General features: G+C 43.2%; 3 protein-coding genes across 6 annotated transcripts; all 3 read right to left on the bottom strand.

Annotated features, from left to right (window-relative positions):
• Positions 1-176: 176 nt before the first annotated feature.
• On the bottom strand, positions 177-1,055 carry LOC125763741 (uncharacterized). Its single transcript, XM_049427178.1, has 3 exons — positions 979-1,055; positions 447-686; positions 177-368 (listed from the first exon to the last, which is right to left on the bottom strand). Exons 2-3 carry the CDS (start codon positions 657-659, stop codon positions 276-278), a joined length of 306 nt encoding a protein of 101 aa, XP_049283135.1. The 5' UTR covers positions 660-686; positions 979-1,055; the 3' UTR covers positions 177-275.
• Positions 1,056-1,151: 96 nt separating this feature from the next.
• Positions 1,152-2,762, bottom strand: LOC125763736 (uncharacterized). 2 transcript variants are annotated; one of them, XM_049427169.1, is made up of 2 exons: positions 2,469-2,762; positions 1,152-2,377 (listed from the first exon to the last, which is right to left on the bottom strand). In XM_049427169.1, exons 1-2 carry the CDS (start codon positions 2,642-2,644, stop codon positions 1,315-1,317), a joined length of 1,239 nt encoding a protein of 412 aa, XP_049283126.1. In that variant the 5' UTR covers positions 2,645-2,762; the 3' UTR covers positions 1,152-1,314. The 2 variants fall into 2 exon arrangements, with proteins under 2 accessions (XP_049283126.1, XP_049283127.1); XM_049427170.1 differs by having other exon boundaries at positions 2,444-2,759.
• A 130-nt stretch (positions 2,763-2,892) lies between these two features.
• LOC125763733 (myotubularin-related protein 14) lies at positions 2,893-9,740 on the bottom strand. 3 transcript variants are annotated; one of them, XM_049427166.1, is made up of 7 exons: positions 8,978-9,740; positions 6,346-6,874; positions 5,553-6,291; positions 5,147-5,482; positions 4,328-4,438; positions 3,544-4,008; positions 2,893-3,464 (listed from the first exon to the last, which is right to left on the bottom strand). In XM_049427166.1, the coding sequence occupies exons 1-7, from the start codon at positions 9,062-9,064 to the stop codon at positions 3,308-3,310; spliced, it is 2,424 nt and encodes an 807-aa protein (XP_049283123.1). In that variant the 5' UTR covers positions 9,065-9,740; the 3' UTR covers positions 2,893-3,307. The 3 variants fall into 3 exon arrangements, with proteins under 3 accessions (XP_049283123.1, XP_049283121.1, XP_049283122.1); XM_049427164.1 differs by lacking the exon at positions 8,978-9,740 and adding an exon at positions 7,853-8,095; XM_049427165.1 differs by lacking the exons at positions 4,328-4,438; positions 8,978-9,740 and adding an exon at positions 7,853-8,838.
• Between the last annotated feature and the right edge of the window lie 239 nt (positions 9,741-9,979).

Below are 9,979 nucleotides of genomic sequence, written 5' to 3'. Positions count from 1 at the left end.
CAATTATCCATTTACTCGAATTAAAAACCAATCCATTTACTCGAAGATCTTGGCTACTTACCTAGTTGCCTTTTATGCAGCAAAGTGCCTAACAGCCTGTTGAAATCGGCGTTTTTTCATTGTCTTTTCTCATCGAAGCATCACCGTGCCATAAAGAAGCTTCAATTCACGGCAAATCGTCTATATAGCGGATGAATGTATTTCAATAGTAATTTACAAGGAATATACGGATTCCTCTATCTTGCGGGGGGTTCGCAACATCTCCAAATGACGTTCTAGAAAGCATCAACACGTGGTGGTGGAGCGTAATATTCGTCACCCTTGCGTTCTCCATTCCATCCCTGACGATGTCTTTCCATGCGCATGGCCTACGGAAATAGCAAAAAAAAAGAGAGTTGATTAGAATATAAAGTAATGAAGTTAGCGGTACCGCTTTGTTTGCATACCCGGAATCGTGCAATCTGTTTCGTCATAAACGCGCACTCCTGAAAATCGGCCAGCAGATCGGCACACTTTTTCGCACCTCGCACAGTACCGTACGCTTCCAGGCAATCGATCGAAGCCATCTCCAGCTCACCACACTTGTGGTACTGCTGGAAGTTTACCATCGATGCGGTCAAATCGGTAAACGGCGAACGGAAGAACGGTCCCAGCGACATGATGCAGCCTGTAGGATTTACAGATTACTGAACCGAGAACGATAACACAAATAAAAAGTAATTAATATCGGATACTTCTTCCACTATGTCCCGCACAATAGATATCCATGTTCTGCGAAATCAAAATAAACCAGCTGTGATGTAACGTCTGCCACAGAATGTGTATTAATGCAAAAAGTAACACTAAAATGACGCTCTTCTTGCCAACCTCTCGCAGTAAACTACTTCCAACTGGTAACAGATTGTGCTGGATGTACACAAGATTCACTAAAATGCATAAAATCGAGATTTATTAACAAAATATCGGCTAAGAACTTACCTTCGCGATTTGAGAGGACCAGTGCACTATTGTTGTTGATTTTTCTTTCGTTTTCAATATGTCAAATGTGGCAGCCGTGTTGCCAAATGTTTTTTTTTAACTTCGAAAACAGCGTTAATTTTTTGACACGGTTTTGAATAACAAAAAAATCGTTTTATGCAGAATAGGCAAAATTGTTATAATATGCATAAGTATATTTATTTTAACTTTTATTTTTTTAAAGAGCATAGGCATTTTACGTCTTAGTCGTTACATGCATTAATAATTTCGATACTATTAGAAATAATAGCGTAATTCGGCATCATTACGGACATTACGACATTGGCTTTGGTGCGTTCACATATATCTCTGGTAGGGCTTGTACTTATGCTTACTATAATTGTACGATCTATTGCTAGAGTCGCTATCGGTGTGTCTTTCATTTGCTCCCCTGTAACTTCTGTTTCGATTTGCTTCATATCTATCTCTATGATGGTGGCTACGGGAAGTTTCATAACTTCCGTGATATGCATGTCCGTCGAAATATCCATTATATACGGGGCTCTTCCGATCGCTACCACTGCTACTATCCGACCGTGATCGATCTCTGTTTCTATATGATCTCTCTTCTGGATTGATGCAGTATTGTTTTTCACGTTGTATCTCGTACCGCCTGGAACTGGAACTTGCCCCAAAATCTCTATCTTTATATTGCTTACTGCTTGAACTGTATCCAGCACTTTCGCTTTCATAATCACTCGGTTCTTGCTTTACAATACAGCCAAGATTGCTTGATCCACAACCGTACGTTCTATCGTACTGTCGCTCTTTATGTGGAATACTATCGTGATTCTTCAATGAACTTGCACGTTCTGCCTCCGCTACCTGTTCCACCAACACACCGTCTGGATCAGCCGCAGCTTGATTATCTTTTAAAACTGCTGCATCTTTCATCTGTCCCGCGAACCTATTCGCGTTGGGTATAATAAACGCTTTGCCATTCTGCAGTTTAGATTTACAGTTTTCAAGTGGGTCGTAAGCCTTGTAAGCAAAATCATCCCAACACTCACTATCGTCTTGCAATGAAATTCCACCGGTTCCTTTCTGATTGCTGGGTCCAGCTGAATTGTAAATAAGATCATCAGCCGGGTCAGGTAGTTTAAAACCACTGGCAACAGGCATGTTGTTTACAGTATTCTTGTACTGCATCAAATCTTTCCGGCCGGAACAAGTCTTCATGTGCTCCCTCAGCATCTCCTCCTTCACTAGGTGGGATGTATCGAAATGGCACGTAACAAGCTTTACGTCCGGATGTTGACGCTTGCACTTGACCAGATGCTGTGCAAACTTTTTGGCCGCGATTTTATGCAGCGGATCAAACGGGCATTCTCGACAATCGGACATCTTGATTTGCTTTGGTCTGTAAACGAGAAGCTTATTTCGGTAAAGCAGCTCTATTCTTTAAAGTACGCATTTCTATTCTTACCGGTCTGTGGTGTTATATTACATACTTTTGCTGACACTGCTTGCTGTTTCGTTGACCCGCGTCATTCGTGATGCGAAATAATTGTGTTGTTTTTCCACATTGAATACGAAATGACAGCACGAATGCAGCGGCAAATGGCAACACAGTTTTTCGAATGTTATCTGACAGTGTTGCCAATTTAATCCATTTTTGTTCGAACATAGAAAGGAAAATTTATTATTTTAGTGCTATGCTTTTCTCTGTCGGTCCCTTTCGTTTCGGGAGCGGGAAATTATTTTTAATATTCTCTTACCATATATTCAAAATGCTGTTAATAATACGCGGGCATGCAATATTTAATCAACCATAGTTCTTCTCCTTTATCACTTCATATGGAAACATTTTCCCCTTCATCGTTATGATAACTTCCGGCGAGAGGAAACGAAAATTGCCACTGAAACACAACTCCATTTCTGCAGTTTAAGTTTTGCACTTTATTGGAACAAAACAACAACTTTTCCCCACCGCTGGTAGATTAAACAGGGTGCAAACACTTCACCTGAGTTACACACGCTTTTGCTTAACGAAGATTATTATCGATACAAAATCTAAACGGAAAAAGGTTAACAAAAAGAAGTGAATTAAACACAAATCAATTCCAACAGAGTGTGTATGTGTGGAAGACACTCAGCCTTTCTTCGTTTTCTTACACACAGTCCTAACCTAGCTACTATACGGCTATATGCATTTGTTGGGCAGGCAGCGCGAATGCAGCAGTGTGTTGATGCTAACGATGACGAGGGAGGGTTCTATCTGCCACTGGTATGTTATAAAATGATACACACGTGCCGCTGAACCCTGGATTAGAAACCTCTGTTTCGCTCTCTAAACTGAAGTCCGGTGGGCAAGTCCTACCTTTTCCGCAAAGTTCCCTAACAGACTACCAAGCGCCGAATCCGGTACCGATTTGAATTTGAATGCAATCGTCGAATAGTAACAGTTGTAAAATAATGTTCGCACTTGATTCAATCGTTCACGACGCCTACAACGAGAAAGGGAATATGATTAAAAACAGACTCTTCTCGTAAAAGATACGGTGCGCACCAACCGACCAAACTTACATGGCGTAAAAATCGTGACTGTATGAGGAGCTGAAACATTCATCGTCCAGAATCGTGCAGCAGCTAGAGTCCTGCGACTGTTGCATATGCGGCAAATGGGGAGCAGTACAAGGAGGCACATGTCCCGCACCATGATGATGATGCTGATTAGCATTAGGCGTCGTCGCGGTTGTATCTGCCGTTGTTCCATGATTGTTACCGTAATGATTACTATATACATGATGGAACTGTGGCTGGTGTTGTTGCTGCTGGTGAGTATTATGATTGTGTTGGTGGTGGTGGTGATGATGATGATGATGATGCTGGTTATGTTGCGGTGGAGCATGATGTAGTTCCGTTGCCGAATCGGTACTGCGAAGACTACCGGTGCCAGAAATCATCTGCCAGCTACCAACCGATAAAGAGGACGTAGACTCCTGACGCTGTCTTAATCTGCTCGCTACCGGCACTGAGACGGGACTAGTTCTGTGAAAGGACAAAGAAGGAATCAAGGCATGGAGAAAAATGTTATACACAAATTACACAGACACTCGATATAAATAAAAACAAAACTAAAATAATTAATAGCTTATCGTAGTTATATTGCATTAAAACATTCCAAAACAATTCACTGCAACCTAAACGAACATTTCTTCTGCACGGAACGATAATCACAGATAAACATCGTAGTAGGTAGCATTGAATCCTGCGCGGATTGAATATTGAATGGTTGTGAAAATTGAGTAAGTGAGAGAAAAATGGAACAAGAGAGAGAAAGATAGAACAAAACAAAAAATCTACTAACCTTTTCGGTTGCGGTGACCAAGCGCAATGATTACTGAGATTAGTAGTACTATCGTTCGATATGCATCCAATACTGCTATTACTATCGTGACTATGCGCTAACCAGCCATTGCTATCGAAGGAAAGGATTTGGGATACGTGTTTTTGGTTGTGTTTGTATAGAAACATAAGCACGGGAATGTACAGGGAAAGGAATATTGAACATGGTGAATAGTGGATAGAAGAACAAATAAAATAAAGCAGAAAAAAGGTAAAGATAATGTAGAACATATTTAGCACGCGTGTAAAAAAGAGCCAGATAAAGAAGAGCACGATACTACAAGTCTAGAAAGAGAAATGTGTACTTTTGTAGGAAAGAGGATAATAGTAACAGTACCGTACACACTGCTCTACTTCATTCACTTTTCTAGATGCCGGCGTTGATTCTGATAATGAGATTGTAATGCTAACTAGAATACTAGCTGATAAGGATTCATCAAGTCTTTAACTGAATTAATCAATGACATTTTGGTATACGTAGATAGTTATGTTTTTGCATGTTTGTAGACATTTTCAGGGCTCGAGACCGTAACTCTTCGGTTGACCTTCCGATAGAACAAATGTAGAGGAAATAAAAAATAAGGAAAATGTCACGAATTGAATTAAAGACCTGATTAATCTTTTCCAGAATGCTTTTGTAATAGTAAACAATGATTCTGATCGATAAAGGGGGTTCTCTTGGTGGCATATAAACTATAAGCCTACTTTGATTCCTCATTTCTATCCATCCTTATGTCCTGAGAAGAGATTATCGTACACACGCTTCTTCACACATTCTTACCCATTGCTTGCATTCAAGCTGTCGTCATGTGAGTTGTGAACACCGACAATCGGGCGGCTACCGCTCGTAGCATGATGATGGATGCTGGAACCACCGATCGTTACATTAATTCCACCACTACTGGGCGTATTTACTGCACCGTTCGCACCGACACTGATGCACGTCTGAGTGTCGTGTTGGGACGAGCTTCGGCCACTCAAGCAACTGCACGTGGAGTTGAGTGAAACGCTCGAGCCTCTGCTTTCCCCATCCAGCAGTATACCGTCCAGCATGGATTCGCTATCCGTCCGTATCACTCCTATACTGCTACTACCGCTGCTGTGTTTACTTTTATAACTAAAAGCGAAAGATGAGCGAAACAAACAATCAATTGAACGTTTCAGCACTCGTACATCGGCCGACTTACCGTTGTCCCAAAATGCTATACTCGTCCTCGGCGATATACTTTAAGGCATAGAAGCAGAAGAAAAATATCACCTCGCCTTTGTTCAAACGATCGGGCAGATTGTGGCCAAACAGCAACCAATCGTACGCGATTGTAAAGTAAAGGATCTGTGCCGCACTCAGCGACTGATGGATGGCACCGTCGGCCCACAGTGACAGACGCAACAGCGACACAAACAGTGGTGTTCGATCCCAACCGCTGATGCAGTGTATCAGCAAACCCGAGCTGCTGTCCTGCAGATAGCGCAGCAACAGCTTCAGATAGTTTTGTGTGATCTTTACCAGATCCCAATCTTTATAGTTTTCCCAGTCGATCTGTAGCTGTGCCGTTACCGTATCGTCCGGTACACCGATGTTGGCATCGACGTGTGCCTGCGACCAGTCGAAAACGAGCCCTTCGCCGGAGTAATTATTGTCACGATAGTCGCGGAAAAATTCGCAACCCGGGTACGGTAGCGAGATAATTTTAAACTCGGCGTACCTATTTTCCTTGTCGACCTTCTCCGAGGACGTGACGTTCATGCCGAACTTTACCTTCTTCTTTTCGACCATAAAGTCCACGATCGTGCCAACGTTTAGCGTCTTGAGCAGCTTAATGTCCTGGCTGCGCACACGATCGAACAGCTGCCAGTCGCTGTTTGTGATCGGTTCCTCGAACGTGTCCTCCGGCAGTGAAGTTTCACGCGCTTCGTACGCTTCCTCTGCAATAAGAAGTGTGTCATTTTGTGCAGCTAAAGATTGCAATCGCTTCTTACCATCTAGCGTCGGTGAGGTAGCTGTTGAATCTAGGCTATAGAAGAGGTAATCCAATCCGGACCGCCCATAAATCTCCGGCCCCCCGGACAGTGTGGCCGAGCGGCAGATGTACTTGCCCTTGTACAGTATGACCGGCAGCGGAAACCTTGCCCGGCATCGGGCGAATCGGGCTTTGTTAATAAGATCGCGCAGCTTATTACCATCGTACGTCGTTTCATATATGGTTTGCTGTCCTGGACCGGCATTTGGTGCGGACGGTGTTGTTGGTGGCTGTTGAGGCGCTTGTTGCTGACCGGTTGGGCCCGACCGTGTGAGAAAATCGTTAATGCTGGCGAAACCATTGGTGGTACCGCCGGCTGGTGCCTGAGTATTGTTGCCTGAGCTGCTTGAAAGGTTCTTGTATTCGTACTCCGGTATCAGCAGCGTGCTGGGATAGTGCGAGGATAGTTCACCGGTAGTGTTGCTGATCTCGATTACGCTGTAGTCCTGCTGAAGTAGTACGTTACACCGATGCATAACGTCATTGCCCTGGTGAGGAGAACAAGAGAATTGTGTAAGAAAGCGTTGTGGTGCCTTTTATTTTCGCATGTAGCAACACGGACAGGGCCACGTTATAGATGGCATTGTGCTATTATAAATGGGTTTTTGCACCAATTGCGTGAGGGAATGCTTTTGTTACAACAAATCAGCCGTCTGATTTCCTTTTATGTAGCTTTCATATCTGCACAATCTATTGACGGAAAATCGTGCACTGACAACGACCTAAGCCACTAATAAAAAAAAGATCGTTAATTAAATTATTTATCTTTATTCAATAACGAACACTCTCTCTTGTTTTCCTTCATTTTGTATGAAGTAATTGTGCAGTAGATTGGGGTATTTTCTCACTTACTCCAAAGTACGGAAAATGATCTTCAATAATTACATGCACAGGAAATAAATGTGTAAGGCAATCTGTTTCGATTGAAAATTCATCGACTACTTGTTCAAAATCACTTTACACTTGCTGAGGTGGTTTCAGATTAGTCCAAGTAAGACATTGGATAAGTAATGGAGTTAGTTGTGAACCCTGCAATACGAGTCAGCTGTTTTTCCCCTTTTTTGCATAGAAACTTATCTCGACAAAAAAACAATTAGTGTTAAATATAGACACGTTTGCAAATTTCTCATTCTCCCCTGCAAGAAAAAAAAATTGCTTCCGTTTTAAAACGTTTTTCACCTCGTTTTGCTTGCAAATTAACCGCGCACCAGAATCAAATGCGATGTAAACAAACAACATTGAAATGGGCAGGAACGCGATACACAACAAGTTGCTTTGATTTAATGGGAATTGCTGCTGGGTTTTGCGTGTTTTTTTTTCGAAGTAGATATAATAAATTTTCTAAATTATTTAGCACGGTTGTTTTTGGGTTCGTCTGAGCTAAAACTTATGAATTCAGTATGCCGGAGAAGAATGTCTATCTGGTTCGTTTAAACATTTTCTTGTTTTAAAATTGAATTACCTACAATTCTATTCTTCAGTAGCAAATTGAATAAAATCTTGAACCAATCCAACAGCAAAGAAACTAATAGACGGCTCGGATACAGTGTAAAGAACAACCTGCCGTAACACAGGAAGATGGACCCATGATGACACACCGACCGTAAGTAACCACGGGAAAGTTTGGTTGGTGGGCGGTGATGGTGGTTTGGATAAAAATAACAATCCGAAACGTGTCCAAACACACAAAGCATCGATAGTGCCGCAACAAAGCGCCGAAGAAAACGGAGTTGTATCGTTGTGTTGCTGTTGTTGTCTGGCCTTTCTCCCTCTATCGACTGTGTGCAGTTACGTTTTCGCTTTTGTTTGCTACACACACATATACATGCTGCGAATAAACCAAGAATATCATTTCCGTACTGTCGCGATTTCCGTCCCCAACCCAACCCAACCCAGCACACCCTGTTTGCCACCGTACTGGATTACTTAAGCGCGTAGTAAATAATGTGCCCCAGAGCTTGAGCACACACACGATCGAAAAGGACCGCACTATAGTGTGCCGCTACAAATTAGCGAATTTCTTACTATCGGTCGTTCAGATTGCGCGTGTCTGATGCTGCTTTAATCGAGAGCACATAAATCTGACGAACGATTCACAACCTACAGTGTGCCCCACTCCGACTAGCCCCTTCCATATCATCCACGTGTGTAGCCCGATGTTATTCAAGATTTGCTGCTAATTCCCGTGGGATCACCACTACAGCGACAATACCGGACCATAGTACAAGGACGGTGGTGGCGCTAACAAGGTTTTCGCGTAGGGTTGGTTCCGCTTATCGCGGAATGTACTTCGACACGGGGGGCTGTTAAAAAGAAGAAAAAAAATCGTGTGTTCACATGGAACACCACCACCACCATCTCAACGATCAAGTAGACGGGGCGTGTGATAAACGTCAACGTCACGCGGAATATGGGTGAATAGGTTATGGTTGGGGCTTCTTCGTTTTCGGCTCTAGCTAGCCAACAGCCAACCACCGTGTGTGACCTTCTTTTGCCAATATTTTGCAGCTTGGTACAATGCTCCACATGCCCTTGAGAAGACTTGAGAGTGGGACGACCATAATCCCGACCATTCATTACCATACACGTACATTTTCACAATCCTTCGCGCGGTACATGTTCTTGGCGAAGTATTCCAATAATGATTGGATGTCCTGCGGTAGTATTTCGCAATTCATCCTCGCTGCTGTACATTGACGACGACGGTTTGGAAGCAGGAAAGCGTACGCGAAACACGATGCGACCAATGATGCTGAGGGTGACGTGATGTGGCACAGAAATCCGTATCACGCGCGCACTAATCGAGCGGGTTAGGAGATGCTTTACGGGGCAGCCTCGTTGGGTGCTGCTAATGTGCCACGCCGAAGGATACGCGAAACGTGAATTACGGATGTGCGCACGTGGGGTTAATGGAACGGTTCGCAATCCACAACACTACCACCACCAGCAACGAACCGATGATGATGACGACGACACCGAGGGCAATACGCAAAACGCGGAAATCGCTTGTCTGCTACGCAGCAATCCGTTCGCAGGGTAGCGCGCGGATTGGGCCTTTTTCGGAACGAGCTGATAAACAAAACAAATGTCTTGTTTACCGCACACACAGATGCATACGCGCACGCATGTAGAGGGATAGGGTTGGTTTTTTGCACGCCTTTCAGCAACAACCGTACGACCGTGAGTGAAAAACCCTTCCGCGCGGATCACTTGCACTGAACAAACGCGTAAACCCGATATTCGATGCGTGGTACGAATTTCTGCGACCGCTTCGAGCAGTAGGGCGAGACGAATAATTTTGCGTGCTCTTTTTCTGCTGGCTTTCCCACTGGGTTGAAGTTTTTCTTTGTAAATAAAAAGACGGATTCGCGTAGCAGCTGCACATAGGGCAACTTCGTGGTCTCGATATGTGACTCACTTTAACGTCAACATAGCTTAAGTTTATTTAAAAACGAAGCATATAAGTTTTAAGAAAACTGTAAATGTAGTTTTTTTGTTGGAGAAATTTGCACGCATTTTGAGCGGGAAAGTTTATGTTTAAATCATTCTAAATTAAATCACACAATTGATTTTTTTATGTAGGCAAACCATTG

The sequence above is a fragment of the Anopheles funestus genome, chromosome 2RL (genome assembly GCF_943734845.2).
Source record: "Anopheles funestus chromosome 2RL, idAnoFuneDA-416_04, whole genome shotgun sequence".
NCBI lineage: Eukaryota > Metazoa > Arthropoda > Insecta > Diptera > Culicidae > Anopheles > Anopheles funestus.
This window is presented reverse-complemented; position numbering and strand designations above follow the sequence as displayed.